This window comes from Chaetodon auriga, chromosome 8 (genome assembly GCF_051107435.1).
Source record: "Chaetodon auriga isolate fChaAug3 chromosome 8, fChaAug3.hap1, whole genome shotgun sequence".
Taxonomy (NCBI): domain Eukaryota; kingdom Metazoa; phylum Chordata; class Actinopteri; order Chaetodontiformes; family Chaetodontidae; genus Chaetodon; species Chaetodon auriga.
In genome coordinates, this window is record NC_135081.1 from 800,393 (window position 1) to 821,819 (window position 21,427).

The 21,427-nt window shown below is 45.3% G+C and overlaps 1 protein-coding gene across 1 annotated transcript in view; it reads left to right on the plus strand.

The window, feature by feature from the left end:
• LOC143324530 (dysbindin-A-like) overlaps window positions 1-20,443 on the plus strand; it is a 52,160-nt gene extending 31,717 nt beyond the window's left edge. The window contains exons 8-9 of the mRNA XM_076737099.1: window positions 18,291-18,419; window positions 19,347-20,443. Coding sequence (XP_076593214.1) covers window positions 18,291-18,419; window positions 19,347-19,606 — 389 coding nt within the window. The 3' untranslated portion in view covers window positions 19,607-20,443. The remainder of the gene's footprint in view (window positions 1-18,290; window positions 18,420-19,346) is intronic.
• The last annotated feature ends 984 nt before the right edge of the window (window positions 20,444-21,427 follow it).

Consider the following 21,427-nt stretch of genomic DNA (forward strand, 5'->3'; position numbering starts at 1 on the left):
AAAAAACCCATGCATAAGCAGAGCAGTGAAGTATATGCTGTGCAAAACAGTAAGGAATGCACAGACCTACATTGGGGAAACAAAGCAGCTGCTTCAGCATATAGTGACTACTAATGATGAAATTCACTGTGTGGGTGAGTTGTAGGCTCCAGTACTGTGACGTGTTCGTAACAATCCTTGCTTCAGTTTGGACGTGTGATAAACAATTTATTTAACAAAAAAGAAAAACAAGGATGCAGTTCAAAGCTATAAACAATTACTAGCACGTAGTCTTGAGTGATCTTAACCATCACTCTGAATCAGTGAAATCTGTGTCGTGTTGAATGTGTGTGGAAGGCAAGGTCAAAACAAAACCGTCAGTCAGATTGGACTTCTCAAAGTTCCTCTGCCTCCAGTAGCAGCGCAAGCCTGAGCCAGGCCTAACTGTAAGACTTATCAAAAAGGAAAGTTTTAAGCCTACTCTTAAATGTAGAGACAGTGTCTGCCTCCCAGACAAAGAATGGAAGATGGTTCCACAGGAGAGGAGCTTGATAGTTAAATGCTCTGGCTTTAGGAACCACAAGTAAGCCTGCATTCTGGGAACGCAGTGTTCTAGTGGGGTAACAAGATACTATGAGCTCTTTAAGATGGTGCCTGGCCATTTATGGCCTTGAAAGTAAGGAGGAGGATTGTAAATTCTATTCTATATTTTACAGGAAGCTAGTGCAGAATGGCTAATATTGGAGAAATATGATCTCTAGTATCTTGCCCAAGGATACTTTGACATGTAGGCCGCTGAGGCAGTCAAGGACCTTCCGATAGGTGGACGACTGCTCTACCTCCTGAGCCATATATGTCCTCCTTTTGAAACTGTCCTGGTGGCAAAGATGGCTTTGTCTTCAGAAGCAGTAGGTGGTTCGGGGTAAGTGCTTCTAGGTCATTTGGATCTGTAGAAACCTTGGTGATCGGAAGACTGTTGAGGACTGCTTCACCTTAACATTAAACTATGTGGAGACCCTCCTCATCAATATTTTGCATGGTAAAGGCTGAATTGAGAACCTTTCGTACAGATCTAATTAACCTTTCCCATACAACTCCATGATGTGAGCCAGCAGGGGGGTAGGAGGTCCAGTTGATTCCTTTCTGGAGGAGTGTATTGTGAATTTGAGTTTGATTCCAGTTGTCAATTGCCTCCTTCACCTCACGCTGAGCTCCCTCAAAATTGGTGCCATTATCAGCTCGTAGCTCTTTTACTTGGCTACGTCTAACTATAAAACATCCATCCATTCCATCCATCCATTCCCACCCGCTTATCCGGGGCCGGGTCGCGGGGGCAGCAGCCTGAGGTGGGACGCCCAAACTTCCCTCTCCCCGGACACTTCCTCCAGCTCCTCCGGGGGGACCCCGAGGTGTTCCCAGGCCAGCCGAGCGACATAGTCACTCCAGCGTGTCCTGGGTCTTCCCCGGGGCCTCCTCCCGGTGGGGCATGCCTGGAACACCTCCCTAGGGAGGCGTCCAGGGGGCATCCGGTACAGATGCCCGAGCCACCTCAGCTGACTCCTCTCGATGTGGAGGAGCAGCGACTCTACTCTGAGCTCCTCCCGGGTGACAGAGCTCCTCACCCTATCTCTAAGGGAGTGCCCCGCCACCCTGCGGAGGAAACTCATTTCAGCCGCTCGTATCCGGGACCTCGTTCTTTCGGTCATGACCCAAAGTTCATGACCATAGGTGAGGGTAGGAACGTAGATTGACCGGTAAATCGAGAGCTTCGCCTTTCGGCTCAGCTCCTTCTTCACCACGACGGACCGATACAGCGACCGCATTACTGCTGCCGCTGCACCGATCCGCCTGTCAATCTCACGCTCCATTCTTCCCTCACTCGTGAACAAGATCTCAAGATACTTAAACTCCTCCACTTGAGGCAGGATCTCTCCCCCAACCCGGAGGGAGCAAGCCACCTTTTTCCGGTCGAGAACCATGGCCTCGGACTTGGAGGTGCTGACTCTCATCCCAGCTGCTTCACACTCGGCTGCGAACCGTCCCAGTGCACGCTGAAGGTCCTGGCTCGATGGAGCCAACAAGACAACATCATCCGCAAAACGCAGAGACGAAATCTGCCGGCTCCCGAACCGAACCCCCTCCGGTCCCTGGCTGCGCCTAGAAATTCTGTCCATAAAAATAATGAACAGAACCGGTGACAAAGGGCAGCCCTGGCGGAGTCCAACATGCACCGGGAACAGGTCCGACTTAGTGCCGGCAATGCGGACCAAGCTCCTGCTCCGGTTGTACAGGGACTGCACAGCCCTCAGCAGAGGGCCTGCAACCCCATACTCCCGGAGCACCTCCCACAGAATGACGCGAGGGACACGGTCGAATGCCTTCTCCAAGTCCACAAAACACATGTGGACTGGTTGGGCAAACTCCCATGAACCCTCAAGCACCCTGTGGAGGGTATAGAGCTGGTCCAGTGTTCCACGGCCAGGACGAAAACCGCATTGTTCCTCCTTAATCCGAGGTTGGACTATCGGCCGGATTCTCCTCTCCAGTACCCTGGAATAGACTTTCCCAGGGAGGCTGAGGAGTGTGATCCCCCGATAGTTGGAACACACCCTCCGGTCCCCCTTTTTAAACAGAGGGACCACCACCCCGGTTTGCCAGTCCAAAGGCACCGTCCCCGACTGCCATGCGATGTTGCAGAGGCGTGTCAACCAGGACAGCCCTGCAACATCCAGTGACTTGAGGTACTCAGGGCGGATCTCGTCCACCCCCAGAGCTTGCAGACTACCTCAGTGACTTCAGCCCGGGTGATGGACGAATCGACCTCCAAGTCCCCAGTCTCTGCTTCCTCTACAGAAGACATGACAGTGGGATTGAGGAGATCCTCGAAGTATTCCTTCCACCGCCCGACAATATCCCCAGTCGAGGTCAGCAGCTCCCCACCTCCACTGTATACAGTATTAATGGAGAACTGCTTCCCCCTCCTGAGGCGCCGAACGGTTTGCCAGAATTTCTTCGAGGCCGACCGGTAGTCCTCCTCCATGGCCTCCCCGAACTCCTCCCACACCCGAGTTTTTGCTTCTACAACCACCCGAGCTGCTGCCCGCTTAGCCTGCCGGTACCCGTCAGCTGCCTCAGGAGTCCTATGAGCCAACCAAGCCCGATAGGACTCCTTCTTCAGCTTGACGGCATCCCTTACTTCCGGTGTCCACCACCGGGTTCGGGGATTGCCGCCACGACAGGCACCGGCGACTTTACAGCCACAGCTATGGACGGCTGCATCAACAATGGAAGTGGAGAACATGGTCCATTCAGACTCGATGTCTCCAACCTCCCTCGGAATCTGGTCGAAGCTCTCCCGGAGGTGGGAGTTGAAGACCTCCCTGACAGCGGGTTCCGCCAGACGTTCCCAACAGACCCTCACAGTACGTTTGGGTCTGCCAAGTCTGTCCCGCTTCCTCCCCTGCCAGCGGATCCAACTCACCACCAGGTGGTGATCAGTTGACAGCTCAGCCCCTCTCTTCACCCGAGTGTCCAAGACATACCGCCGAAGGTCAGATGATACGACTACAAAGTCGATCATTGACCTCCGACCTAGGGTGTCCTGGTGCCACGTGCACTGATGGACACCCTTATGCTTGAACATGGTGTTCGTTATTGACAAACTATGACTAGCACAGAAGTCTAACAACAGAACACCACTCGGGTTCAGATCGGGGAGGCCGTTCCTCCCAATCACGCCCCTCCAGGTATCACTGTCGCTACCCACGTGGGCATTGAAGTCCCCCAGCAGAACGATGGAGTCCCCGGTTGGAGCACTTTCCAGTACCCCTCCCAAGGACTCCAAGAAGGCCGGGTACTCTGCACTGCCGTTTGGCCCATAGGCCGAAACAACAGTGAGAGACCTATCCCCGACCCGAAGGCGCAGGGAAGCGACCCTCTCGCTCAGCGGGGAGAACTCCAACACATGACGGCTGAGCTGGGGGGCTATAAGCAAGCCCACACCAGCTCGCCGCCTCTCACCGCGGGCAACTCCAGAGTAGAAGAGAGTCCAGCCTCTCTCAAGGAGTTGGGTTCCAGAGCCCGAACTGTGCGTGGAGGTGAGTCCGACTATCTCTAGTCGGTACCGCTCAACCTCCTGCACTAGCTCCGGCTCCTTCCCCCCCAGCGAGGTGACATTCCATGTCCCCATAGCCAGAGTCGTTGTCCAGGGTTTGGGTCGTCGGGGCCCCCGCCCACGACTGCCACCCAAAACACAAAGCACTGGCCCCTTCTGGTCCTTCCTGCGGGTGGTGGGCCTACGGGAAGGCGGGCCCACGTCGCTCCTTCGGGCTGAGCCCGGCCGGGTCCCGTGGGCAAAGACCCGGCCACCAGGCGCTCGCCTGCGAGCCCCAACCCCAGGCCTGGCTCCAGGGTGGGGCCCCGGTGACGCCAATCCGGGCGACGTGAACATCCTTGTTTTTGTACTATCCATAAGGGCTTTTTGAACCGCTCTTAGTCTGACCCGTCACCTAGAACCTGTTTGCCTTGGGAGACCCTACCAGGGGCATTAAGCCCCGGACAACATAGCCTCTAGGATCATTCGGGTACTCAAACTCCTCCACCACGATAAGGTGGCGGTTCAAGGAGGAGAACTATAAAAAAAAAAAAAACATTGAAGGGCATTTATGAAAGAGTCTGTATCAGCCAGAGAGGCTACAACTTGGATGTTGTAAAACATTGAAGGGCATTTATGAAAGAGTCTGTATCAGCCAGAGAGGCTACAACTTGGATGTGAATGGCTCAGCTAAACATGTAAACACCATAACACTTCCCAACACTGCTTCCAGGCTTCACACCAAAGGTTTCAAAATAATCAACTCTAACATATGTGAACAGATGTTCATCAGGAGAGACTCTGTCCAGAAGCAAATCTGCCATCTGCTGTTGTCCAGGAGCAGTGTTTTTATGTCAACGCTTTTTGAAATAATTCTTCTAATTGATGTGGTAGCACCAGGAATCCAATATTTTTGGCACAGTCTGGATAACCACCATGGCCCACCTCTTCATGAATATGTCATGAAGACTTAGGTCTGAAATGTGAGAGTCTTTGGCTAGTATGACAGGATGTTTCATGTGTTCTGGCACTGCTGTCCTGCTGAATTGTCCACCAACTCTCAATACATTGTTATCCAGAACAGGGTTATGTTTGTGAGTGTGGCTGGTCCTTGTCACATTCACTCTCCTTGTCAAACTTGAGATTTAATTGGAAGATTTTCTGATAAAAGCACATTATTTCGATCTTACTATTTGCCAGTTGTTACACTGTGAGACCAATATTTCCCTGAGCCTCATGTTTTCCTGTCTCCTTCTGTGACAGATTTCTCTGATGGATATTGTCTTGGTGAAGCTGAATGAGAACGTTTCTTGTTTGTTTCCTTTTTCTGATGCAATACAGAAGCACCTTTTTAAGTGTGAGCATCCATGCTACTGCCCTTCTTAAATGAGTCTAGAATGAGAAGTGCTCAATGAAGTGGTTATTGTATCCACTTCTTCAGATGTCTGAGCAGCAGTCACAGTGATCCTCCTGTCTTCAGAATCCTTTTTGAAATGTCTCTCAATCAGGAGTTTGAGGCCACTCTTCCTGAGGTTGAAGAACAAACTGGTCCAGAATGGTCCATTGACTGTCCAATCAAGCATGGTTCCAACTGTGTAAGGTCCATCCCCCAAACTCTGGCTTACCTCCAGTGGTTCCAGAGCCTTTGGTACATCTGAGCCAATAAGTAACTCTACATTACAGTCAATTTCAGGCAGACAAATGTTTCACAGATGAGGCCACTGATCAATGTCACTTCTATGTGGACTGTTTCCTTTAAGTGTATATTCCTGGGAGATCACAAAAATTGCGACTGTCCAGTCCAGCAACCTCTAGGCCTGCAACAACGCTGGTTTGAACAACCTTTTTTTTTGTCCAATGGTTCTCAGTAAAATGTTTGACCTTCCTCCTTGGAGGTTTAGCTTATTCATTAGCCTGACTGTGCAAAATGAAGCAGTGCTACTTGGGCTGAGGAAAGTGTGACGTGTAAGTGTGCACTGTTGTGTTTCCCTTCCTGGCCTTAACTTGTACACTATTGAGATTTTGCAGTTATCTTCACCAGCCCTACTGAGACCACTTGTCTGGACAGAAACTATAGCATTGTCTTTTACTTCTTTCTTTTTTTGTGCTTCCTCTTTGGCATCTTCCTCATGATGGCAAGCAAATTCGAAGGCATGTCAAGCATGTTCATGTGGTGAACATCTTCTATGGCGTTGCAGCATCCTCTTAGAAAGAGAGTGTATGCCTATAAAGCCTTTGTGTCACCTGGCTTTATTAATGACCATGAAAGAGCTTTCTCAGTGTAGGCTGTAGCAATTTTATGTTCATTGCTAAAATGCTCCAGTAGTAAAGATTTAGCCTTCTTGAATCCACCATGTGTAGGCAACTTCTCACAAGTTCCCTTGGCTGTCCAATAGTGTGTTGCTCAAGGTAATAGAGACAGTCTTTTGTTGTTCTTGCTTTCAATATTGTGTTCCAATAATTTAATGAATATTTGGTACTGAAGCATGTCACCATCAAACACTGGAATCTCCTTCTTAGGCATAGAGGAGAGGCATTGCTGCTGGATTAATAATTTAATTTGCTTTTCCATAACTGAGAGCATATTGGTTTGTTCGCACTTACTTGAAGCAGGCAATGTACATGGAGAAGTCACATGGATTTCTGATACTTGGCTGGGGTGCCGAAGTAGCTGTTTCCATTCTGTCTGAGGTTGTTACTATTGGTGTGTGCAGATAGGTAACACCGTGTGTTGGAAGGATTTGTCCACATGTATGCATGTTTTACAATTGTGGCACAAAAGAATTTGGTTTACCATGAAGTGTTTTCTTTTCCTGTTGTTCTTGCTCAAAATGCGATTCCATGCCATCAGACCTCTTAGATGAATTGCTTCGAACACTGGATCCCTTTGAAGCAGCTTCTAGCACCTTCATCTTGGCCTTAGCAGCAGAAATGTTTGCTTCCAACTCCAGTTGCTCCTTTTCCTCCTTAGCTGCTCCTCCTGCTCTTTCGGAGTGTGTTTATCCTTAAGCAGTTTTTGTTGTGCCATGAGCGCAGCCATTTCAGCCTCAGCTTTTATACAGTATGTGCAGATGAAATACTGGAAGTTCTGGAGCTTGAGCCAGACCAACGTTGTTTGCTCCTTTTGCTTCCAACATTTGACACACTGTCACTTTGCCGAATTTCATCCTGTATGTCAAATGCTGCTTGAGTACATGTTCGGGAAAAGGGAATCTCATATTGAGCATCAGTGTGTGGCACTATCTCATTTAGCTACACAGGTGCATCCTCAGGTGAAATGAGAGGGATGTCCTTGTTTGCAGCAATTGTGAAATCAGCAGTAACATGGCATGTGTGCTGAAAGGGCATTCCAATTTCAAAAAGCCATTGTTTCACATCAGCCATGAAATCTGTTAGCTTTTGTTATGTTTTTGAACCAGTCACTCTGGGTCACCTGTTCTTCTCTGGGAAGCAATACAATGACTGAATCATGTCATGACTTTGCATTTTCATAAAGATGAATGATCCTTTCCAGTTTGAATTACACATTCTTTGGATTTTCATTCTTTTTCATTAGCTCTTTAATTTACTTTGTGAGCCCTTTAATTTTTCTAATTTCTGATTGGCGTTCCTTTTGAAGAGTTTCAATTTTGAAAGCCAAAACCTTGGCTGTAAGCTTGGCAAACTTCCTTTCATCCATCTCATCATTCACTTCATTTGTGTCAATAATTTTGTCATTTTCAAACATGCACCAATCATCAAAAATATACAGCAGCAAGTAAATGCTACTATATACTTCATTCAAAAACTCAGCAGCTCAATTTCTTGTCGGTAGCACTACACTACAATCTGTCATTACCGCAAAGATGAACAGACAATTTGACAAATACTGAGTGGAGAGCTGGGACTTATGTACTGTGGCGGCAGGTGAGTCTTGATTGAGTGATTGAGTGGTTGTCTACAGCTAAAATCTAACAAGACTACTACAGAGATACAGAAAGTCAGACAACTGATTGGTGACTGCTTTCTCAAGAATTTTAGAGAGAAAGGGGAGCTTAGATATTGGTCTATAGTTGGCTTAAAACCACAGTTGAAGAGTAGGCTTTTTCAGAACAGGTTTGATTACAGCTACTTTAAAGGACTGTGGTACATAGCCTGTTGATAAAGACAGGTTTATTATATCTACTAAAGAAGAGCCAATTGAAAGTAAAACTTGAGCCAAAAATGGCTACAACTCAACCTCCTTAGGCGGTGCCTCGAAGACTATGAACATTAATATCACTGAGGGGAGTAGCTTCTTTTAGACCAACTTCCTCTTCATGACATGACAGATTTCAGTAAGACTAAATAAATCAATGATTGAATTATCTGATTAAATCATTTACAAATGCAGCTTTAGATGTCAGAGATATGATGTTGAAGTGTCCATATTTAATTCTCTTATCATCTCCTATCATTGCAATAGTGGTGTTAAATTTTATGTATATCTCCTCTTCTGTTTACCAACCTGATAAGCTTACTGTATTTTGGCTCTGGGCTATGGTTCCTTCGAACAGTCACCCAGCATTCCTTGTTTTCCGGGTGCTCGGAAGCTACCGAGGGACAGTGAGTGGAAGCTACACTTGGTCAGTCCACAGTGGCCACAGGGGCCTGGCGAACGACAGCAGCTAATGATTGAGTTGCTTGTGGACACCTGGAGTAAACCAGGATTTTCTGAATGTACTGACTTTTTTATATGCACACTAACCAGGGGAAATCATGTTTAATACAGAGTTAAAAGAAGGTACAAATGACCGATACCCTAGTTCATCATCAGAGTGTATAGATTATGCTATGCAACATCACCAGTCAGCTCCCCAAATCGGTCAGTGTTTCTTTTGTTGAACACTTGCCTCGTCTTCTGCTCCTCTATTTTGTGGTGCTTAACTTTGTCGGTTGGAGTGAAATGAAATGTTGGAAATTATCAGATGCATCACAGTAAAGGACACCAGACTTCTGCATATTACTAAGAGAGATGACAAATATATTATCAATAAGAGTTGTAGATGAAGAAGTTAACCGAGTAGATTTAATGATTACAGATATAAGAAATTTACATATAGTACATTCAGAAAAGTGGCAACAGGTTAGCAACATGATTGGTATAAAAGTGCATCCCATAGAGGCTGTGTCTTTTTGAAGTTAAGATGGGAAGGGATTCACCAGTCTATGACAGTCTACGCTGGCAAATAGTGCAACAATTTAAGAATTTTTTCTCAATGTAAAATTACGAAGAATTTGTAATATATATAATATACATACACACCATAGCTTTGCACCATTGTATTATTGCACAGCCCAGTGGAATTATCACACATCTTGATGAGATTGTTTGAATTATGAGTTAATACTGTTACTTATGGGTGAAATAAGTAAGTCCAGTAAATTTGTTGACCACAGGCAGGAATTAACTTCCTGTGGCATTCTGTGGTGCATCTCGGGGGATGAGTCTCGCACTGAGTGAACCCCTCTGCTTGTCCAGCAAGTCGTGGAGTGGGTGGGAAACATCGTCCAGAAAGGTACTTGACATTCTCCTCTCTGACACTGCCTCCAGTGAGTCCAGCTCCTGCTCCTGTTGTGCATGCCTCAAGGAGAGGACTTACTGTGATTCTGCCTCTGATATATAAAAATCAGTTAATAACCACATCAAACCTCCACAATATGAAAACCAAACATCACAGGTTAATACAATACAGCCAACAAAAGCAGGGCACAGCGTAACTTACTCTGCAGTGATTCTAGTTGATTGGCACCAATAAGACACAATTAGGTCAAACAGCGGCGCCACGCTTCGATGGTGATTGCAAGAATAGCATGCACGCCCTTATCTTTATTAGAGTGAATAACCTCATGTATGAATCTTACATCAATAATAGCCTAATTAAACACATTATCAATGACAATACAGAAAGATAGAACTGCATGGCAAAAATAGCATATTGTCAATATTTTAGGGACCCCCCCAAAATTTCACAAATCATCTTTCAGAGGAGCTCATGTCTCATTAAGGGGAGCCAAGGGGAGCCATAGTTGGCACCCTGTTCTAAACACCATGTGACAGAGTTTCCAACCACAGCCCTATGCTCATCCTCCTTGCCTTTGCTGATACATCCAACTATAACAGAGTCATCAAAGAATTTCTGAAGATGGCAGGACTCAGAATGGTAGTTGAAGTCTGTGGTGTAGATGATGAAGAGGGAGACCGAACTGTGCCCTGTGTGGACTCTCAGTTGCTGACCACTCTGTCTGACATGCAGTGTTGCAGGTGCACATACTGTGGTCTGCTAGTCAGGCAGTCCATAATCCAGGACAAAAGGGAGGCATCAATCTGCATCGCTGTCAGCTTCTCATCCAGTAGAGCCTTCCAGATGGTGTTAAAAGCCCTAGAGAAGTCAAAAAAAACATGACTCTTCCAGTGCTTGCTGCCTAGTCAGGCACAGGGGCCATCGTGTCAAATCTATCTAGAGACAGTACAGTCCACACAGAGGTCCACATAGCAGTAGTCATCTTGGTGGTTTCCCATATTTCATCATTTCCCCTTTTTCATTTTATATTTTATTGTTATGTATGTGTCCATATCAGTGCTGTAAGCAGATCTAATCACTATTGATTACATTCCCAGTGTTAATGATGATTGAGACACAGCATTACACCACGTTCCAAATTATTATTAAAATGATATTTTTCTCATGTTTTCCTAAATAGTTGATGCAAATGACAGTCAGTATAATTTTCAAGTCATCAACCATTAGAGTATAATTCAAGTTTAATTAAACAAACCTCCCAATGATAACAGTATTTTTAAAAAATAAAAAACTCAAAATGCACTATTCCAAATGATTATGTACAACAGAGTTTCAAAACATTTTATAGGTTGTAAAGAACTAAAAATGGTCATTTGTTGAATTTGCAGCATTAGGAGGTCATATTTACTGAAATCAAAAGCTATTTAAATCAAAAACATCTTAACAGGTCAAGTTACATATTAACAAAGGACCCCTTCTTTGATATTACCTTCACAATTCTTGCATCTTGCAACTTGTGAACTTTGCCCAGGTAATTTTCACACCTTCAGGGACCCTGAAGGGACCTACCAGCTCTCTCCCCATGATTCCGGCCCAAAACATGACTCCGCCACCTCCTTGCTGACGTCGTAGCCTTATTGGGACATGGTGGCCATCCTCCAGCCATCTGGACCATCCAGGGTTGCACGGAACTCATCAGTAAACGAGACTGTTTTGAAAATTAGTCTTCATGTATTTCTGAGCCCACCCAACCTTTTTCTGCTTGTGAGTATTGTTTAGTGATGGCCAAATAGTAGGTTTATGGACAACTGCAAATGTCTGGAGGATCCAACACCTTGAGGTTAGCAGGACTCCAGAGGCACCAGTGGGCTCAGATATCTGTTTGCTGCTTTGTAATGGCATTTTGGCAGCTGCTCTCCTAATGCGATAAATTTGTCTGGTAGACACCTTCCTCATTATGTTTTTATCTGCACGAACCCATCTGTGCTCTGAATCAGCCACAAATCTCTTCACAGTACGATGATCACGCTTAAGTTTTAGTGAAATATCTGTTTTCATACCTTGTCCAGGGCATTGCACTATTTGATGCTTCGACAGCAGAGAGATTCTTTTTTCTTTCCCATATTGCTTAAAGCCTGTGGCCTGCTCAATAATGTGGAACGTCCTTCTTAGGTAGTTTTCCTTTGATTGGACTCACCTGGCAAACTAATTATCACAGGTGTCTGAGATTTATTTCAATGATCCAAAGAGCCCTGAGACACAATACCATCTATGAGTTTAATTGAAAAACAAAAAAAATAAGTGTTTCTGACACTTAAGTCCAATTTGCATAATAATTTGGAATATGGTATAGAGTCTATGATAGTTTACAGGTACAGGTAAATAAATAAATTGACACTACCTGTGCGGCCAGGCTTAATGATGGCTACTCTGGCACTATTGGAAGACCTTACCAGTGTGATTGGCTGAAATTATGCCTCTTTCTTACCATTCATCACATTGACGTGCTGCAATAAAGACTGGTGGTAATGATATGCTAAATGGTGATTAGACTGTCCAGATTGTTTTTCCATTTATGGCTGTGTGACTGTGGAGTGGAAATCAGGCTTGTGCCTGTGTTGCTGATTTCACAATGATTGAGATTTATTAAACAGAACTGTGTGCATTGTCGATGCTACTTAGAAACTCATAAAGCTCATGTAACACCGGCCTGGCGCCCACGAAGTTGGTCCCTTGATCCAACCAGAGCTTTCTTGGGTGACCCCTGAGGGCTTCCCTTCAGGAATCCTTCTGTCGAGAGATCTTCCACGATGTCTGGTGCACTGCCCTCGAAGCCATACAACTGAACACCACACCCCAGACTTTCACCTTTGTCTTTTGTCTTACACTATCCCTAACGATGTAGGGGCCGAAGAGATCCAGTGCCGTAAACTCAAAGGGTGCAGCTGGTTCAGTTTGTTCAAGGGGAAGTTCACTCATTACCTGTTTACACATCTTCATTTTGGTCTTCCAGCAGTGCATACAGGAGTCAATGACGTTTCTGGCGATCCTTGGTCCCTGCACTACCCATGCTTTAGACCTCGCCCAGAGGAGCGTGCCAGCAACACCTTCGTGGTTAGCTTCATGGGCCTGCCGCGTGAAAAGGGTGCTGATCCACGCATTGTAGGGGACCAGGGGCACACCGGTCTTTCCCTGTGTTATGGCCTGGACTCTACCATGGCATGCAGGAGCCCTGAAGCTTCATCCCTGCTGACAACGAGTCTGTTCAGTGCCATCACAGGAAACGTAACTCCCTTCTGAGCGGCCAGGCACAGGTCTTGGAGTGCAGTTTCGAGTTCTCTCACTGTCAGTACTGCCTCCCACTTTGCTGGCATAGAGGCTCTCCCTATATGAGCCAACCACTTCTTCACAGCTCTGCGGATGTAACCAACCACTCCACAGAACTTAGCTAGAGAACTATACCTTGTTGGACCCACTTGATCTATGAGCGTGGCCCCCCACAGTATCTCTGTTTTCTTGGTCTCAACTGAGGTCAATTCCTTCCCATTTGACTCTGAAGCCCTGCTAACTCCATTTGTGGAGACTGGACCTTCACCACCAGGACTGTCAGGGTTTAACAACTTGTTGGCTTGAGCTCTGGTGAGGATTCAATCAATCAATCAATCAAACTTTATTTATATAGCACCTTTCATACATGAAAATGCAACACAAGGTGCTTGACAAAAGATAAAAACATAAAACAGTAGTATAATTGAAAGAAGAACACACCTATAGACCTACAAAACCACCACACACCATGCACACACACACACACACACTCATACCCACACACACACACACACACACACACACCCCAACGAAACTGTCAGTGTAATAACATGGCAGGGCACAGAGGAAACATGAGAGGAAAAAAAAAAAAAACACCTATGGGGAGCTCATCCACACTGCAAGGGATCACAGCCCACGGCCACAGGGAGCACCGCCGCAACAGAGACCCCCGACCCAGATAGACCGAGGTGGACTCCACACATAGTGCCAGGCTGGACCAGGGTGGACTCCACACGCAGTGTAGAGCCCCCCAGCCCTCCGGGCCCGAGGGGTCCCCAGGACGACGCCCCGGCAGACCAGGCACACCTCCCAGCGTGGAGGCCCCCCATGAGGAACCACTGGGGCTAAAACATAAAAGACTGTGGAATAAAAAAGACCTGAAACCTAAAATACAATAGAATAAAAAGACTTAAAACTTAAAAGACAATAGAATAAAAGACCAAAATCCTAAAATTGAATAGAACAAAAGGTCTTAACAGCTAAAAGACAATAGGCTAGGGTAAAACAGGTCTGGCTTAAGAGAGTAGAAGAAATCAATTAAAAGCCAAACTAAAAAGGTGAGTCTTGAGCCTCCTTTTAAAAACAGGAGGATTGCTGAAAAGGCCTTTCTCCAGTCCTCGACTGGACTAAACAAGAACTCTGGACCCTTCTGCCACACATAGTTTTCATCTAGCCATTCAGGAGAGCACCCTCTTGTGACCAGATCAGCGTTGTTGACTTCCCCTGGGATCCACCACCAATCAGCTACGGACCCAGCCTTCTGAATCTCTCCAATTCGGTTCACGAAGAATATATGGAATCCATAGCTCTCTGGATGGATCCCAGCACTGTCCGACTGTCAATGAAATGGTACCACTTCTCCAGGTCCAACCGTCCATGCTTCAACACATACCCCTTGAGGTGTGTGGCGAAGACAGCCCCGCAGACCTCAGCCTTGACCGCGTCGCCTTTCTGGTCGAGCGGAGTTAACTTGGCCGTAGACTCCACTAGCTGAGTGACCACACCATCCAACGTCTCCCATCGCAAGTATAGTACAGCGCCATAGGACTCAGTCAGAAAACGTGATTCCCCAGGGCTTACCCCTCCAGCCAGAGGGTGTGAGGCTTCTGTGAAATTTGGTGCTACACAGGCGAATGTACTCCTTGAACAGTTCAATTGCCCTCTCTCGGAGCTCGTCAGAAAGGGGTTTGTCCCAGGTGTCCCTTGTAAGCTTGCCAGCTTCCTGGAAGGCTCTTCTCACAAGGATCACTCCTTTCTGTTGTTCTGTGTTGCTAGACTGATTGGGTTGTACAGCCCAGCAATCTGGCTCAGTAGAACATGACGAGTCAGTGGATTTGGTGTCTTAACCTCCACTTCTTCTTCAGTGAGGTCAATCTCAGTTCTCATCTTCTTCTTCCTCTTAGAGAAGTTAATGGAGACCATCACAAAGAGTTTGTCCTCTTGCACGAGGTAGCCAACCCCCAGGGCCTTGTTTTCTTCCACCCCTAACTGGTTGGGTAACATCAAAGTCACTGGCTTAGATTCTGTCCCGTCGCGCCTCCCACTTTGACTGGACCGGACCCAGGGCTGACCTCAGTATCTTCTCCACTCCCTCTAGGATCTTGTCTAGGCAATGTAGGTCCATGTATTTCCTGGCACGGCTCTAACGACGGTTTACAACTGTCCAGACTTTTACTAAACTACTTGCTATAGCTTAATAAACTCCCTTCTGGAAGGGTAATCAGGACAAGTACAGCGGATACAACTCGACTCTTGTTCCGTTTATTGCACATACACACACACATAATTCACACGCTAGTTAGCCTGCCTGCTACAGCTACACCAGCCTACTGACGTTTAACAGCCAGTTAATTCGCCATTTAGTTAGTCAGATAGGTTGTAAACCTGCAATGCAAACACACAACAAAACCCAAAATTAGTCAACGAAAGTCCATAATTATTCATGTTTGATACGCTAGCAATGCCAGCTCATAGTCACCTACCGACAAGGCGTACCAGTCCTGACAATCAATTAAATGAAATGAAAAACATTAGTCAAATGCGCTTACTGATGAACTGCGCATACTCCACCCACACAGTCCGGAGATCAGGAAATTATAATCAGACAAACTCTGAAATAAGATGAAATAAGACAGTGATCAACATTACTGTAACCTGGTTTGATTAACATATGTAAAATGTAAACACAAAATATACCCATCACACATACATACAGCAATGTTTTCAACTGCTGGAAAGTTCTACAAATATAGAATATAAAGTGATATGTGCAGTGTGGAGTATGTACAGTATGACATGAGCTGAGTTGTAATGTTAATCTTGTTGTAGTCTCTGGAAGAGGGTTGGTGGGTGCAAGAGGGGGTGACAATGTCAATGGGTGGGCGGAGGGGGTTGTAGGTGGGCATGAGGTGGTAGAGGGTGTGTCAGTGTCAATGGGAGGGTGGTGGGGTTTGGAGATGGGGGGCTGCTGGTGGACAGAGATCAGCAGGTAACACCTCTGGGGAAGAAGCTGTTCCTGTGCTTGCTGGTGAAGGAATGGGGGCTCCTGAACATCCTACCAGATGGCAGGGGGGCAAACAGTCCATGGTTGGGGTGGGAGCTGTCACTGCTGATGCTGCGTGCCCTTCTTCGACACCGCTTGCGCTGGAGGCCCTTGATGGCAGTTAGCTGGGCACTGGTGATGTACTGGGTGGTTTTCACCACCCTTTGCAGGGCTTTCTGCTTGGAGACAGCTGCCATACTATAATGAGATGCATTTGGTCAGGATGCTCTCAATGGTGCAGCAGTAGAAGTTGACTAGGATCTGACGAGCCAGGTTAATTTTCCTCAGTCTCCTCATGAAGTAGAGGCGCTGTTGAGCTTTCTTTATCAAGGTGGAGGAGTTGGGGGTCCAGGAGAGGTCCTCAGAGATGTGGATGCCCAGGAACTTGAAGCTGGAGACCCGTTCAACCTCAGCCTTGTCGAGGTGAATGAGGGTGTGACTGCAGCCTTTGGTTTTCCTGTAGTCCACAATGAGCTCCTTGGTCTTCTTGGTGTTGAGGGTCAGGTTGTTGTCAGCACATCACATCACCAGCTGCTGAATCTCATCCCTGTAGGCTGACTCATCATTGTTGTTTATCAGGCCTATCACCGTGGTGTTGTCTGTGAACTTAATGATAGAGTTGGAGCCATGCACAGGCACGCAGTCATGGGTGAAGTGTAGTGTAGTAGAGGAGAGGGCTCAGCACAAAGCCCTGTGGGACGCCGTTGTTCAGGGTCAGGGTGGCAGAGGTGTGGTTGTCTAACCTAACAGACTGGGGTCTGTTGGTCAGGAAGTTCAGGGTTGCAGAGAGAGATGCTGATGCCGAGGTCACTCAGTTTGTTATGTTGAAAATGTCAGATAAGAAATCTTATTCTTAAAAAGAAAGGTCATACTTAGAAGTGGTGTTCATAAGACTGACATTACACCTGTCATGGACATGAAGGAATTTTTATGAATGTTTCTGAAGTATGGGTGCAGAAAGAATGTGTGAATGTTTCATTTGGCCATCTACGTATGTGGAGCAGGAGCTTTGACTTTCCTCTCCGTGTGTGGTTATGTCCAAGGCTTGTTCAAAGTATTTGTATGTGGTCTGGGCAGGATAACTGTGCCAGGTTACAAAAGACGACAATAACTCTGCGTGTATAATGTAGTAGTTACTGGATCTCACTCCAGTATCCAGGGAGTGACTTGTCATGGATATTTATTGCCATTTACTGTAGCCAGTAGTGCTGGATTATGTCCTCCCCACCCTGGAGCAAACAGTCCTATTAGCTGACTGTACAGCAACAAGTCCCTCCCAAACTGCTTAATAGGAACACTAGCTGCATGGCTAACTGGGCTGACAAACTAACGGCAGCTACCGTTAGCAACAGTTAGCTTGCATAGCAACTAGTAAAGCTCTGTTCATTAGGAAACTCCATAAATCATTTTGGTAATGTTAAGTTACTGTATTCCCTGTCGTCAAACTGGCCCAATAACTGTTTGCCACTACATTTGAGGTCATCATGTTCTCATGACAGCCAATGTCAAAACCAAACACGTCAGTCTAATGTTAGGACACAAAGAAGAATAGTTCCTTCAAGTTTGGTAATAGGTCCTTTGCATATGACGTCGCATCACTCTTTTGTTGTGGCGCAAACTGCAGATGGAGGGCCTTAAGTGATTTTCTGTGTAGGAAGTACTATAACACACTCAAAATGCCTATGTTTTGTGTCATTTATGGTTGTTCAGATCAATCAAACCAAGAAACCACGAGGAGCTTATATTGAGAACCTAATGTTCTTGTTCATAAGGGTCAAAAATGCAAGAAATTGACAGAAAAAGTCGGAAAAAATGGCTTGCTGTTTCAGTAGTTAGGAAAAGCATTATAGCTCATTAGAAGTCATTGGAATTCTTGTATTTCATACCCATTTATATTGACGTGGTCAGTGGTAGGAGGAATAACTGTATTATCTGAGCATTTGAAAAATTGACTTGTAGGCCCATTAGTACAACCACATGTCTGGTGTTGCACAGTAGGCCATGATGAATCGTGGGATACTCTTAGATCTGAGAGCTGCTCCAAAGCATGGGTGTCTGCTTGTTTTTATTTTTCAGATGTGGTCACATCCGTCCACAACCTGGTGGTGTAGAAATGTGCATTGAAGTCTTGATGTATGGGTATTGGAACAGTTCCAGAATGACGGAAGCAGCTATGTTTGTCATCTGCTTGCTATAGCTTATAAGTGTCTGAAGAAAACTCAATAAGACTATTATTGATTTAAAGGACATTTTAAACTGTATGTAAAGATTAAGTGCGTGTGCATGTTTGTGTTTGTGTTTGTAGAGCCAATAGGAGCTGATTTGTGTGTTCTGGATCAGATGACAGTAACTAACATATCAGACCAGGAGGCTTTGGATGACTTTCTCAACTCCACTGGTGATGACATCAGCACTGGATCATCACTGACTGCAGGTAACCCCAATACAGTTACTCTACAACCTGAAGGCAATTCAAGACACAGATAAGATATTGTATGGGGGAAAAGTTTTTAAAGGTGCATCAATCATTTTTTGGCCATTTGTGAACAGAAAAACATCTTAGCTCTATCAGCTCTAGATGCTTTGCTTTGCTTTGCTTAGTACATCAGCCACTCAGTAACTTAATCAGTTTATAATATAGGAAACTTCTCTCCAGGTGGGATCTAAGCTACAGGAGGATCAGTTAACGTGCAATAAAAAACAGCAGGTAAATGGTTCTGCAATTATTACTGGGATTACTGAGATATTATGGTTGAGAGTAATCACATATATGCTCTCTGGACAGGAGTGAAAATCAGCGACCAACCATTCAATATAGTATTAAAATCACTACACCCCCCACCCCCGAGGAAATGAATGGGCCTGTAGTTCAATTATCAATTCAACTGAATTTTATTTATATAGCCCCAAATCACAGGAGAAGTTTTCTTAGGACACATTGCATATAGAGCTGGTATAGACCATACTCTTTATCCACAGAGAACCAACAATTCCCCCATGAGCAAGCATTTGGCGACAATGGCGAGGAAAACTTCCTTTTAACAGGCAGAAACTTCAAGCAGAACTAAGCTCTGGGTGGGCGGTCATCTGCCTTGACTGGTTAGAGAGAGAGAGAGAGAGAGAGAGAGAGAGGAATCAGTATCCATAGGAACCTGGGAGACAAGAAAGCACAAAGACTCTGGGGAAGAAGCTAGGTTAGTAACATGCCTTGGTAGGGTATGAATGCGTAGCTGACCTATCTCCCTATTCAAAACTCAGATGTGACAGGGTGAACTCAATTATATTTGGTCTTCAGATAATACTAGTCCACTGAGAGTAAGCTTTAGTTACTCAGTGAAATAACAGTTGTCTTCTCTAACAGGTCCAGACCTCGAGTCCTGCTCTTATGAATCTTTGAGAAGCCAAATGAACCAAACCCCTCGCACAAACAACCAGCTGTCCAACCAAGACGCAGAATGGGAGCAAGTAGATGAAGCGGCCAGTGAGGAAAACGATGAGCCTTTGGTGCAGTTAGATGTGGAGGACATTCAAACAGATATGTTGTTGGTTGACCTGCAGGATGTTGGCACAGTGAGGAGCTGTGATGAGCATGATCCTACAGGGGACCTGCCCTCGGAGTAAGCTAGCAACCATGCCCTTGAAACTCCTGAAGTACTGGGTAAACACTAACTACTGTTACCCAGACATCCCTCTGGTGCCCCCTTGCTTTGAATTGACACAGCCTTCATCTCCAGCCAACATTCAATAATGCTCACTAACTGAGAAATTATTGATTCACTATTTACCCAAAAGAAATTGATTAGCCTGTGATCACTGATCACTGATTTCTCAGTGCATAGAGACGAATAAAGGTTTCACCAGTTCTGAAAGATCTCCAAACTGGCAGTCAACAATTCTTAAATGCTAAGGCTCATGGTATTCTGTATTTTTGTTATTGAAAGCAAATCCCATGAAAATCAGTAATTAATGAACGTATTGTCTATTTATCCAAAGCCTGATAAAAGCTTATTCCTCTGTGCCGTGGCGCTTCATTGTTGTCCAAAACCTTTTACAAATATTGATGACGAGACGTTTATACAGGAAACAACTCTGTGTTAAAAAAATGCAAGGGGCCAAGTTATTTTCAAAACACTGCACAGCTGTTTATAATAAAAAAAAAGGGTTTTACAATTCTGGGAAGTTATCGTGGTGAGGATTATTTTCCTTTTGTGTCTTACCAGGTAAACAGTAGTTACAGTTGTACAGTACACACAGGACACAAACACATTGTTGGTCTTGGTCTTTTTGTGGGATTTGTTGACAGTAACAAAAATATAGAGTAACACCAGGCTGATCTTTTAACATTTCTGCATTGTATTTTATTTACACATTACATGTCAGTATGAAGTTTTTATCTGACAATTAGTTTACCAAGTCTGTTTTTGTGTCCTTACCCATTTAATAAAGATATCAATCTGCTTTGTGTGTGTGTGTGTTTGTGTGTGTGAGAGAGAGAGAGAGAGAGTGAGAGAGTGAGTGTGTGTGTGTGTGTGTGTGCACACGCGACAAAGAAAGCTTGTCCAGAGGGCATTACAACTGAAATACTCAAATGCAACACCCCAGACATGAAGGTTGCAGTGCTGAAATTGCTCAATATCATATTACAGTTCTGGGGCAAAGGGCTCATCTCTCTCATTCCTTAAGAGTGGGGACAAATCAGACTACTGTGGCATTATCAGCAGTTCTCTAGATAAGTTATTCTGTAGTATTCTAAATAAAATTCTAGATTTCCTTGATGATCACTGCATCTTCTTTAAAGTCAAACTGGCTTCCTCCCAAAACATTGACACCAACAATGTGTATATGCATCACACTTTAATGAATAAACATGTTTAATCAGTGCATAACCCCTTAGTGAAATTGAAATGTGGGTGTCTGGAAAGAAATTACAGCTTTGGTTACTGTAGTCAAGTCAAAATATAAGTCAAAATCAGCAAATTAGACCTAAAATTTACATAAAACATTTACATGACAAAGACGTTAGAGGGTAATATGGAACACTGTCCTCAAAATTATTTACAGGTTGACAGGTGATGTTCTGTGTAGTGTGTCTCTATATATATATATATATATAAATTCACAACACATATTCATACTGGTCCCAGTAGTGATCGGGCACTTGGAGCGGTAACCCCCAAGCTGGGAGAATGGCTCCAGCAGATACCAGGAAGAACATCTGAGGTCTCTGTCCAGAAGAGCGCGCGGGAACAAGCTCCTAGAGGCCTGGGAGCTTGAGGGTTCTGCGCAGGATCTTGGCTGTGTGTGTGTGTGTGTGTGTAGAGAGAGAGAGAGAGAGAGAGAGAGAGAGAACTCTTTCTTCAGACACAGTGTGAAAAGTTAACCTGTTATAAACTGAGCATTCCTCTAATGATTCCTGGCCGCACAGGCATCGCACAATGTTAC